The sequence below is a fragment of the Choloepus didactylus genome, chromosome 4 (assembly GCF_015220235.1).
Source record: "Choloepus didactylus isolate mChoDid1 chromosome 4, mChoDid1.pri, whole genome shotgun sequence".
Classification (NCBI taxonomy): domain Eukaryota; kingdom Metazoa; phylum Chordata; class Mammalia; order Pilosa; family Megalonychidae; genus Choloepus; species Choloepus didactylus.
The window spans coordinates 35,081,580-35,094,905 of NC_051310.1; the positions used below are offsets into that span (position 1 = coordinate 35,081,580).

At 40.3% G+C, this 13,326-nt stretch overlaps 1 protein-coding gene across 1 annotated transcript; it reads right to left on the reverse strand.

The window, feature by feature from the left end:
* Positions 1-1,040: 1,040 nt before the first annotated feature.
* EIF2B2 (eukaryotic translation initiation factor 2B subunit beta) lies at positions 1,041-7,820 on the reverse strand. The gene is made up of 8 exons (XM_037835278.1): positions 7,568-7,820; positions 7,337-7,457; positions 7,030-7,178; positions 4,842-5,005; positions 4,111-4,206; positions 3,378-3,515; positions 2,805-2,871; positions 1,041-1,599 (listed from the first exon to the last, which is right to left on the reverse strand). The coding sequence occupies exons 1-8, from the start codon at positions 7,728-7,730 to the stop codon at positions 1,442-1,444; spliced, it is 1,056 nt and encodes a 351-aa protein (XP_037691206.1). The 5' UTR covers positions 7,731-7,820; the 3' UTR covers positions 1,041-1,441.
* Positions 7,821-13,326: the final 5,506 nt, after the last annotated feature.

Genomic DNA, 13,326 nt, shown 5'->3' on the forward strand with positions numbered 1-13,326 from the left:
TTAAAACAGGGGTCACAAATTGAATGTCCACAGGGGTTAGACAGATAACATAAATGAGTTGCTCTTTTAATGGGCCCAGTAAGAACTACAGAAAACTGGAGGTTTTCCATCTAATGGAATCAGAAGCTACAGCCAACTATTGTCATTTGGGGATGTGGGCCAGAGTTGCCAAATCTCCTGAATTTACAAAAGAAACAAGAAATCGTTCTCTTTTTTTATCTTTCATGTGCAATATCTGGATTTTTAAATAATGGTAATTCAAATTAAGTGGGTGAACTAAGCCAAAATGCATTCAATCCAGGCATTGTCCTCAAGCCAGCCTTTTTTCTTTTGTAATTATAAGATTTTATTAAAATGTCTCGCACAACTGTGGGGATGCACGAGTCCAAATTCCATAAGGCAGGAGGCATGATTCCAAATCTGTAGGTTAGGCAGTGAGCTGGCAACTCCAATGAAGATGTTCAATGAACTCCCCAGGAGACACTGTCAAGCCACCCTTTTAAAAACCTCTATTGCAGTATATTCACATGTTCTACAATATGTCATTTTTATTTAACCTTTCTCCTAATGATACTTAGGTTGTGACATGAAGATGCTGCATTTAACATTCTTGTATATATCTTTATGTACTTGTACAAATACAAGTTTCAAATTTTGCCTCTAAACAAGTTGTACCAACTTATAGATATTAGTACACGAGAAGTTCCTTTTCTAGAGAGCTTTAAACATAAAGATTCCCAGGCACCGCCCTAGAGATCAGATGCAGTAGGTCTGGGCTGTAGCCCAAGATTCTGTACATTTTTAAAGCTTCCCAGGTAATCTGGTGATGAGACAGGTTTAGTACCACCATATTAAGGTACTAATAAGTTGGGGGCCATTTCCAGTGACTTATAGAGGAAAACTGTAAATACTTTGATTTGCACTTCCATGCTTTAGACATGTTGCCTGTATTACAGCCCTTTATGAAAACACAAAAAGGGCTCTGCTGCTGCTCTTTCAAGTAGTTCAATCAAAGCAGGACAATAAATAAACCAACTCAGGAACCTTCAAGTAGCTTTTATTGGCACAGCCTTGGAAAAGGTGTGGTAGCCATTTCTGAGCAAAAATCTCTATCCTAACAAGGTATTTGGTATTATGTTTAACACATCACTGAACCAGAAAGTTTAAATTCCTGAAACAGATGCAACCAGGTCACTAAGAGACTCCAAAATCAATAGGTCAAGCCCTGCTGCTCTGTTAAAGACCTGAAAAGCCAGGAACAGTCCTGGATGTGTGCCCTTGTTAGGGGATGACAAAAAAAAGACAGGAAACTGTATCATGTTTTTTTTAGGTTGACTCCAATTCACTCCCCCATTACAAAGGGGACACATTTCAGCAGGAATGCCGAGGTCTCCTCTCCATTCTGCTTGCCTGAGCACCTTCTGCTTAGTACAAGTGGTAGTCACAGGATATGATCATCAGGACAGTAGAGCTCACTCATCAGGCGGTAGATGTAGGAAGGTGCATTCCCACCAATGTTGGAAATAAAGAGGGTAATGAGCTCAGGGGGGACGTAGTCAAACACAGGGCAGTGAACGCTGACCTTCTCCAGAATGTCCCCTGAAAGGCAATGACACATGCTAAAGATAAATCTGAACATCCTGCTTTAATAATTAAGTAGCATACAGATTCTGGGCTCAATAGCACAGGCACACAAGCTACCCCAAGGAAAGGAAGCTGCAACAAAATGCAAACGAAAAAAGGTAACTGCAGATCATGATCATCTCTGTTTAAGGCTCCCCAGTGCCATTCAATAGCCCTGAGAATGAAATTCAACCTCTGACTTGCAACCTTCAAAATCTGGACCCTCCCTACTGGACTGATTATAATTTGTACCACTTTCCCCCAGCCCATTTCTCTCCAGCCATGTGGCCATCTTTTCCAACAGGCTAAGCATGTACCCATCTCAGGGACTTTGCACCATCTTTTCCCTCTAGCTGGAAAAGTCTTCCCCTGATCTTTGTGTGTGAGCTCTTATCATTTGGGACTCAGCTGAAGCTGAAATGTCATCTCAGAAAGACACTTCCTGACTCTCCAAACTAAGACAGATCTTTAGTCCTATCTTTCCATACAGCACCCTGGTTTATTGTTTTCTTCTTAAAACATCCCATGATCTGACATTTTCTCACCTGCCTTCCCTCAACAGAAAATAAACTCTGTGGAAGCAGGGCCTGGTCTGTTTTGCTCGTTATTCCGCAGTTCCTCGAATAGTGCTGGATGCATAGTGGAGGCTCAATAAATATTTTTTTTAAAGAATGAATGTTTGAATAAATGGATGAAGTTATTCCACTTCCAAAAAGGAATGAGAAACCCTAAGTACTATGCTTTGCTGCCAGACGATGTTGAAGGCTAGGTTAACTATCATCAATGAGCAAAGCTGCTACCTTCAGAAGTCAGAAAAAAAAGACCCCCAGCACACAAGATACCCAAGTTTCATAAGTAGGAACATTTCAGAGCCTGCTTCCTTTGGCAGCCAATGCATCAAAGGGACTCCCTACAGCAACTGAAACAAGTACATTTTTCCACTAGATTTTTGCTTGTGTCTCAAACAACACGCAAAGCCAAACCCAGCCAATGCTGCCTCCAACAACTCGGTTAAAATATAATAGTCTCGGAAAAAAATGAACAGGGACTAGATCAGATCCCCAAATACCTTAAGCTGCTAAAGAAAACAGTTATCTCAAGAAAGATGATAAAAAGCATAACCTGAGAGCATTCAGTCCTATTCACCACCAAAACAAAATACACACACACAACTTCTCTACCTTCTGTGAAAGGCAGGACTTCTTCAGGAGCCACAAACTTGTGAAATGAATCTTCTTCATTGGGAAACTGGAAAAGAAAAAGTTAAAAAGAGAGAGAGAGAGAGACAGAGAGAGATCTATAAATAGGTTGATGTTCTCAAAGCAGCAGCTTCTATCTCTAATGAAATGGTGTATCACTTAGTAACTGCTTGTATTCAGACTACAGCAGACAGGCCCTGGAACTATCATGAATAAGACCAATTCTGTGTTCCTAGTTTCAATTTGTTTGGCATTTTCAGAAATGGTCAGTACAACTGGGCATCATGGCAACATAACCAAAGGGTTTCAACTATATATTGCCCTGACATTACAAATTTGACTTCTAAAGCCGGCAGGCTATACCTATCAATTGTTTTTCTTAGAGCAGGACTTCTATGACTCTTTCCAGCCTCCACTGGATCTAATCCACTGAGTAAATGCAGATAAAGACAGGCCCTGGAGCAAATAGCTAGAAGGCCCAGAGGTTGAGCCTACATTTTGGCTTCCTGTTCTGTCTGTATCTGTTGGCTACATGATACAGACAGACAGACGTACCTGTGGGGACAGCTTGAACATAGGAGCACAGACGATGAGCGGAGTGGAATGGTGTTTTGCTGCCAGTGCTAGAGTGTGAGTTCCTGCCACAGCTCTCAGGGCACCGTTGGCCAGAATAGTCTTTGTGCCAATGATTACCTTTGGAACAGGAAGGAAACTGTGAGCCATCCTGAGGGTACAGCCTTAAAGGGGCAACTGGGCACAGCAGGCTGAATTCTTAGGTCTCAGTCTTGGCATCCCAGGGAGTCACAGATCAGCAGGGAAAGGGATCCTAGACTCAGTACCACTGATTCTAGCTTAAAAGTGAGTTCCCAAGGAAAGAATGAGCATAGTACAAGACAGAAAACTGCTTGTAGCAGTTGACCCCTCTTAGCCGTGTCTTTTCTGGTAATCTGTACTTACATCTCCTAAGAAGCCAGGAGACTTTTTCATCTGCTATTCACCACTGCCAAGTTCTCTGAGCATAGGGCAGAAGCCCTCTAGCCAATCCCTAGCACACTTAGTTTTAATTCTACTGCCTTCTTTTCAGTGCTTCAACCAAATTTAGAGGCTACTTGAAGTGAGGAACAATGATACAAATAAAGGGAAAAGAAATTCAATTAATAGATTAAAAAGGCTTAGGTATGTACTATCAAAAGGTGCTAGAAACTACCTACAATGGATATTATGGGAGGGGAGAAAATACTTTGTAAACATAATCTTCATGAATTCCACGTAACTCAAATACACGTACCTTGTTGACTCTTGACATAACAGCAAAAATAGCAGCATCAGTCATGACAGTTGTCTCAATACCTGCTTTGGACAAATTGACAGCCATTTCATGACCCTGCAACAGGAAGCAAAGGCTGATACAGGGAGAAAGAGCAAGAGAGAGTGAAAGAGCTCTGAGATGTAACAGATTTGGGGAATTCTGTGATACTGGGCAGATCCAAAACACAGTTTCCAACAGATAACTTTTTCTGCCTATGTTAGCTTTTCTCTGGTAAACTGCAGGGAAGCCCAGGGGAAGCTAATAAATGTATAATATTCCAAAGTAGCACTAGAGCAGTCACAAAACTGGAAATGCTGCTTGCTTGTATAATCAGGCATAGCTGACAAGATAGCCTGGCTCATTATTTTACAACATCCTGCCTCCTGACATTATTTCCTTTTTTGAGACCTATTATTTACCTAGTGATTGCGTGAGGTCCGACCAAGCATCAGTCACCCCCAAGGCAATTTATCCTATTTTGATTCCTGAAAGGACCAATATTTATCTTTTCTTGGACCCAACTTTCTTAAGCCAATGTTTAAGAATGTTCACAGGATGAACAACTTGAAAATTCCCTTAATGTTTCACTTTATCGTCTCAATGTCCCAATGTCTTGCTTACCAATTCAAAGCTGGCACAGACCCCACCCATACCTTCTTTATTCCCATCTCAATTTTCAGTTTTCTTAGCAACTCCAGCAGTTTCCCTACCTGGCAGAAAGGAGCACACTCTGCCACAATGACGTGGAACTTCCGCTTTCGGGCAGCCTCTTTGAGGAAGGCGTCTACTGTTCGGGAGTAGCCGATGGTCATGATCACCTCATTGAAGTGGATGTGTGCCAGAGCCTGCGCGGCAATGTTCTCCGTTGTCCCTTCTGCAAGGACAGCCAGTTTTGCAAGGAAAATATGAAATTGCTGTGCTAGGTCATGGACAGACATGGCAGAGTACAGAAAGGGAAGACTGCCCACCCAGCAGAGCCTGGTACCACAGGGTCACAATTTCTTAAAAGCACCACTCCTCTGGGGGTTGCTACCTCCCACGTTCTCCACCTGACCTTCTCCCCAGCAGCACCCTTGCTCATCAACCACCCCCACACCCAAAGCCCTACCACTCCAATTCAGATGCTGCCAGCCCCTTACAATCAATTTTTAAAATTAGAATAGTTGTAAGTTTACAGAAAAATCATGCAGAAAATACAAAGTTCCCATATATACTCCCCCCCACATGCACAGCTTTCCCTATTATTAACATTTTTGCATCAGTGTGGTAACTGTTACAATTGATGAAACAATATTATTATAATTATTCTATTAACTATAGTTCATAGTTTACATTAGGGTTCACTCTGTGTGGTACAATTCTATAGTTTGTCTTTTATTAACTGTTACTGTGGTAACAAATATACAACACAAAATTTTCCATTTTATCCACTTTCAAATAAGCAATTCAGTGGTGTCAATTACATTCACAATGTTGTGCCACCATCACCCCCATTTATTACCAAAATATTTCCGTTACTCCAAACAGACTCTGTACCAACTAAGCATTAACTTTCAATTCCCTACCCCCAACCCAGCCTCTGGTAACCTGTATTCTAGTTTCTATCTCTCTGAATTTGCATATTCTGATTTTTTCATATAAGTGAGATCATACAATATTTGTCCTTTTTGTGTCTAACATTTCACTCAACATGATGTCTTCAAGGTTAATCCATGTTGTCACATGCATCAGAACTTTTTATAACCAAATAATATTCCATTGTATGTACCTACAACATTTTGTGTATCCATTAATTGGTTGATGTACATTTGGGTTGCTTCCACCTTTTGGCAATTGTGAATATTGCTGCTATGAACATCAGTGTGCAAATCTTTACAACTGATTTTGAAGACAATAAATTAAGAGAAGAAATGGTCTAATCTTGGAAATCCTAAAATGCTAAGGGTGGGATAAACAGAGCATTCCCCTAAAAGAACTCTTCTGCCAAAAGAAAGAATACATACATACAATGGAATAGTATTCACTCATAAAAAGGAAAGTATTAATATATGCTCTAACTCCGATGAACCTGGAAAAAACAATACATAAGTGAAAGAAGCCAGATACAGAAGGCTACATATTGTATGATTCCTTTTACATGATACATCCAGAAGAGGCAGATCCACAGAGACAGAAAGTAGATTGGAGGTTATTAGGGGATGGGAGAATAGGGAGTGATTACTTAATGGGTATGGGTAGTTTTACATGGTAATGAAAAAGTTCTGAAACTAAACAGTCAGTAGTTGCATAACATTGTGAATACACAAAATACCACTGAATTGTATACTTTAAAATGGTTAATGGAATGTAATGTGAATTTTACCTCAGTTTTAAAAAAGTGGACACAACACCTCCACCTGAGTTTAAAAGAGTCCAGACAAGAAAACTAGGGGAGGAATTTGGAAGCAGCAGCTTGGGACATATGTAGAACCCCAGCTTCTTCCTCTCCTGGATAACCCTGATCATAATCAATATCTGCAGGTCTCCTGGGTCACAAACTCAAGCAGGATGGAGGTAGTGTGGGTGCATTTAACAATTCAGAAGGACATTTAGTGCAGGAGGGTCTACCAACCGTGGTTGAAGGGAGTCTCTCTCTCTCTTTTTTAAATGAAAATAGAGCCCTATCCTAATAGGATCTCTGCCAGCAGTGGATTTGTAGCCTATAAAAGATTTGGAAATCCAGAGAGGGTTACCTTAGTCCTGCCTCCCATCCCAACCCGTCCTAATTAGAATGGAGGACAATCCTCTGTAAACCAGAGGACTGAATATCTCTCTCCTGACGGATAACAAACGGGGTCTTCTGTTCCCTCATATGCTGGGGACCTGTCCTGTCCACCCAGGGGTCAGAAGGATTCTTACCCAGCTCCACCAGCAGTTCATTAATTGCTTCAATGATGATGGACTGGAGTTGGGCATAATGGACGCTGAAATCCTCGCTCAGGCCTCCAGAGGTCAAGAGTTTGTGCAGTGACTCCTGCTGATCGCTCTCGTCGCTGTGTCCATGGAGTCTATGGAGGCAACAAGACCCAAAGAGGGAAATGGGAGGCAGGTGCGGTCAGGAAGGTAATAGGGGCTGCTCGGCTTCAATAAAGGCTCCAAGTAGGGAGAGGAGCTCGTGCAAAGAGCGTCACTGGGTCCAGCCCGGAGCCCGGGACGTGGGCCTGACCTGCCATATTCCTCCCGGATGATCCTGAGCACTCTCCGCACCATGTTGCCCACAGTGGTCTCTGAAGGCTGCGCGGCTGTCATCCTCCGGCCCTCTCTGCGGATCAGCTCCATCAGCTCCCCTGCAGACCAAGAGAGAGCGGGTGAGCGAGCAAGCGCGCGGTGATCCTCAGCCTTGGGATCGCGAACTGAATAGGGCCGGGAACGCGGGGTGGGATTAAGCCTGCCTCACCCGCGTTGCTCCAGCGGTGGTCCGTGATGATCCGGCGCAGCAGCCCCAGGGTCTCCCGAGCCATATCCTCCGAGTTACGCCGCCCGTCGCCCCGCTTCAGGGCCTCGACGAAACTCTCGATCCTCTCGGACAACTCCGATCCCTTCATGGCGGCGCCCGGCATCTCAAAAGCCGCCGCCTCGCAGGCGACAGCCTCACGAACAGAAACTACACCTGCAAGACGGCGAGGTTTGCACTTCCGGGTCGGGCGAGGTCGCTTCCGCTCTGTGACACCTCCACCTCTGAGGACGACGGGCCACAGCCCCCATTCGCTTAGCCAATCAGAGACGTGGGACCTGTCTCTGTACTGTCGTTCAGTAACCGCGGAGCGTCTGCGGGTCACCAAGGCTGCAAAGCCGGAAGTGGTTTTTCCTATCTCCACAGACGCTTAACAGAGGTGGCTCGTGAGGCCTGAAGAGGGTGGCTAGTCCCGTTGCTATGGGAACAGCAAACTTCACCCTCTCCTTCGCACACTCGACCTGGTCTCTCTGAGGGCGCGTCCTGGGAAACGCCCCATTTTAGTGCGGTTATAGTGCATGGTACTGGTTAGTTTGTGCGTGACTCAGTTCCTTGAGGGTAGGGACCAAATCTTTTTTGTCTTTGTATAGCCCAATTCCTAGCACACAGAATATAGGACCGAGAACTCAAAGATGAGAAGACAACCCAATAAAAAGAGATTTAAAGTCGGAGCTAATAATGTCCTCCCATTTGGACAGACTTCCTACAGAGGCCGGGCAGTATAACAATACCAAGGGAGCTGTCATTTACTCCAAAGTTATTAGGTGTTGGCACTATACTAAGAGCTTTACATGAGTTGTCTCATTTAAGGCAACCACTCTGGGAGGAAAGTCCTCTTATTCCCATTTTACAGATTAGGAAACAGACGCACAGAATTTAAGCACTTAGTAAGGGGACGAATTAATACCCAAATCCAGATCTATCCAAAGCCAGTCTATGTATGAGAATCTCCAATTGTTTCCTTATGGTAAATTCTTAGAAGTGGAATATTTGGGCACACAAATTTTTAAGATTATTTCAATTGACAAATTGCCCTGCAAAAAGATTATGTCAATACCTAAACCAAAGGTAATGCAAGGAAAAAACAAGCAAACACACACACACACACACACACACACACACACACACACACACACACTACAGAATAATATCCCCCATAAAAGTGGTTGCAAAAATCCTCAAAAAATTTTTGGCAAATCCACAAATTATCCAGCAATACATAAAATTAATAATATTAGCATGTGGAATTTAAACCTGAGAATGCAAAACTGGTTCAATATTTGGATATCAATCAGTGTAATCCACCATATTAACAATCTAAAGAAATAAAAATCATGTGAACATATCAATTAAGGCATTTGACAAAATTAGACATCCATCCAGGATAAAAACTCTCAGAGAACTAGAAATAGACGCAAACATCCTCATCTTGATAAAAGGCATTGTAGTTTGAGGCTGTCAAGTACCCCACAAAAGGCCATGTTCTTTTAATCCATTCCTATGGTTACAGACCTATTGTAAGTGGGACCCCTTAATTAAATTATTTCAATTGAGCTGTGACTCACCTCATTCAAAGTGGGTCTTAATCCCCTTACTGGAGCCCCTTATAAGGATAAAACATATTCAGAAACTAAGAGATGAACTTAAGAGATGCTCCCAGAGAAGAGCACCAGAGAAGCTGAGAGAGTGAGTCACTGAAGCCAGAAGCTGAAAGCAACGAAACCTGGGAGAGAAGGACCAGCAGATGTCACCATGTGCCTTGCCTTGTGACAGAGGAGCCCCAGATGCTGGCAACCTGTCTTCTGAGTCCAGGTATCATCCTGTTGATGCCTTGAGTTGGACATTTTCAAGGCTTAAGAAATGTAAATTATAAGTTAATAAATCCCCATTGTAATAGCCAATCCATGGGCTAACTGTAAAAAAAAAAAAAAAAAAAAAGCCAGTCCACTTATAGTATATTGCATTTTGGCAGCTTTAGCCATCCAAAACAGACACCTACAAAATCCTATACCTAACATCATATTTAATGGTGAAAGACTGAATGGTTTCTCCCTAAGATCAGGAACAAGGCAAGGGTGCCTACTCTCACTATTATTCAGCATCATATTCAAAGTCCTAGCCAATGTAATAAGGCAAGAAAAAAGAAATAAAAGGCATACAAACTAGAAAGAAAGATACAAAATGCCTCTATTTGCAGATAACATTATTGTCTACATAGAACCTAGAAGTGAGTTTAGCAAGGTTGTATGATACAAGCTCAGCACAGAAAAATCAAGCATATTTTTGCATACTACCAATAAATAATAAAAAACAAAATTGAAAACACAATAACACCAAAAACCCATAAAAATTAACAATTTTATTGTGTGTTAAGTTTTTAATTTTTTTTTTTTTTTGAACTGCATCAATGTATATCCCTGCTAGCACTTACCATGTTCTGGCAAATTTTGAATATTGTCATTCTTTATTTTTCCAGATTTCAAGCCATTAAAAAAATAATAATAAACACATCTATTACCAATTGATTTTCAATAAGAGTGCCTAGTTCACTCAATAGGGAAAGAATAGTCATTTCAACAAGACTATCATTTTATCCAGCTGCAAAAACTGGATATCCACTTGCAAAAGGGTGAAATTGGACACCTGACTCACACCATATACAAAAATTAACTCAAAATGGACCAGAAACCTAAATATGAGAGCTAAAACCATAAAACTTTTAGGAGAAAACATAGGAGCAAATCTTCAGGACCTTGTATTACATGATATAGTCTTAGATATAACACCAAAAGCTCAAGCAACAAAATAAAGTATAGGTAAGTTGGACTTCATCAAAATTAAAAGCTTTGTGCCTCAAAGGACGTTATGAAGAAAATGAAAGAAAACCTATAAAAGGGGAGAAAATACTTTGAAATCATGTATCTGATAAGGGTTTAAAATGAATAATATATAAATAACTCCTACAAATAAATAGCAGAAAGACAAACAACCCAGTTAAAAATGGGCAAAGGACATGAATAGACATTTCTCCAAAGAAGATAACACAAATGGCTAAGATGCACATGAAAGGATGCTCACCATTAATAGCCATTAGAAAACTGCAAATCCAAACCACAATAAGATTCAATTTCATACCCACTAGTGTGGCTATTATTTTTTAAAAACAGAAAATAACAAGTGTTGGCAAGGACATGGAGGGACCCTGGTACATTGCTGGTGAGAATGTAAAATGGTCAGGTCACTATGGAAAACAGTTTGGCGGTTCCTTAGAAGGTTAAACATAGAGCTACAACATGGCTCAGCAATTTCACTTCTAGATACATACTCAAAAGAACTGAAAACAGGTACTCAAACTGATGTTTGTACACCATGTTCATAGCAGTATTATTCACAGCAGCCAGAAGGTTGAAGCAATTCAACTGTCCATCAACAGAAGAATGGGAAAAAAAAGATGTGATATTTACATATAATTGAATATTATACAACTGTAAAAAGGAATGACATTTTGATGCATACCATGACATGGATGAACCTTGAAGACATAATGTTGAGTGAAATGTCAGACACAAATGGGCATTTGAAATACTGTGTGATTTCATTTATATGAAATACCTAGAATAAGCAAATTCATAGACAGAAAGTAGAAATTACAGGTTACCTGGGGCTGGAGGAGTGGGGATGGGTGATTATTGCTTAATGATTACAGAGTTTCTGATTAGAGTGATGAAAAAGTTTTAGTAATTGATGATGGTGATGGTAACACAATATGTTGAATGTAATTAATATCACTGAATCGTATACTGTACATGAAAGTGGTTAAAATGGGAAATTTTGTGTTGTATATATGTTATCAAAAAAAATAATTTTTAAAAGATGTGGCAAAAAATAAGTTATTTACTATTTTCTGCATAAAAATAATAATGTATATGTATATACATAAAATATATAAGGAAGTTCTGAAGTATGACAATGTCACAAAAGGAACAACCTGTAACCTATCTCTCAACTTAAAAGCTAAAATACTACCCATACCATCACATTGTTATGTGTGCTCTTTCTCTACCCCATTTCCTTACCTTTCCCCACACCCAGGAATAACCACTAAACTAAATTTTGATTCATATGCCTTTGCTTTATAAAAATAATTTATTGTATATTTACAATCAATAAAACAACATATTGTTTAGTTTTACTTATTTTTGAGCTTTGTATAAATAGTATTGTAATTTTCTATAACATGCTTTTTTCACTTAATATTACATTCCTAACACCCATCCTTCTTGTTATGTTATCTGCACTGCTACATAGTATTCCACTGTGTGACTATACCACAATTCATGTCTTCATTTTCCTTTAATAGATATCTGGTTGCTTCCAGTTTTTGTAGGAGGTGGAGGAATACAAGTAATTGTGCTATAAATATTCTTGGATGTCTTTTGGCATCCAAGACATCTAGAAGTGGAACAGCTGGATCATAGGGTATGTGAATGTTCAACTTTATAAATAGTGCTTGTCTTCCAAAGTGGTTAACTCAATGTATACTCCCTCCAGCAGTGTTTAAGGGTTCTAGCTGATCCATACCCTTACCAACAACTTGGTATTATCAAATATCTTATTTCAGGTGAATCAGAATATCTCATTTTGGTCTTAATTCACATTTTACTGATTGCTAATGAAATTGTTCATTTTTTTCACATTTATTGGCCATTATTTGTGACTTGTCTGTTCATGTCTTTTCCAACTTTTCTAATGACTTAAAAAAATCTTTTTCTCTCAGATTTTAGGAGTACTTTATATAGTCTGGATAAATAATTGTTTTAGTTTCCCAGCTGCTAAACTAGCACCATACGATGGGTTGACTTAAATAATGGGAATTTATTGGCTCACGGTTTTGAAGTTAGAAGTCCAAAATCAGCAAGCTGATGCTTTCTCCCAGAAGACTGGCATTCTGGGGCTGGCTGCTAGCGATCCTTGGTCCTTGGCTTTTCTGTCACATTGCAAAATGTATGACAGTCATCTTCTCCTTTTTCTACTGGGTTCCCTTGACTTCCAGGTTCTGGCTGCCCCTTGTGGCTTTTCTCTCCATCTGACTTTCACTCTGTTTATAAAGGACTTCAGTAATCTGGATTAAAGTCCAACCTATTTACTAACCATTTGCATTCCTTCTCTTATGCATTGCTCGTGTGTATGGTTTGTCCATTTTTCTAATATGCGGCATGGCAAACATTCTGGTTGTCTACCCCATGTCCATTTTTTTTCCTTCTTCCTTGTTAACAGTACTCTGATTTTGTTTGATTTCTACCCACAGGGAAAATGACTCTAGCTCATGGGTAAATCCTGATTGGTCTAAGTCAGTTAGATATGAGTGGAGGTCTGTTTGGGGATTCCTAGAAACTTTTACCTATTCTTAACAACAAAACTGAGAATAATATTTAGTCTCTTCTATCTCTGGTCTTGGATGTGATGTCTGGAGTTACTGCAGCTATCTTGTGACCATGAGGTCACAAGACTGAGGATAAAGTTAATATGCTGAGGATAGCAGAGCAGAAAAACAAAAATAACCTGGGCACTTGATGATATCAGTACTAATTGTGTATTTTACATATATCAACTCTTCATCTTTACAACTTTCCTATGAGATACATAAGATTAATATAACCATTTCCATAAGAGGAACCTGGGGTACGAATAAGGTAAGTAAC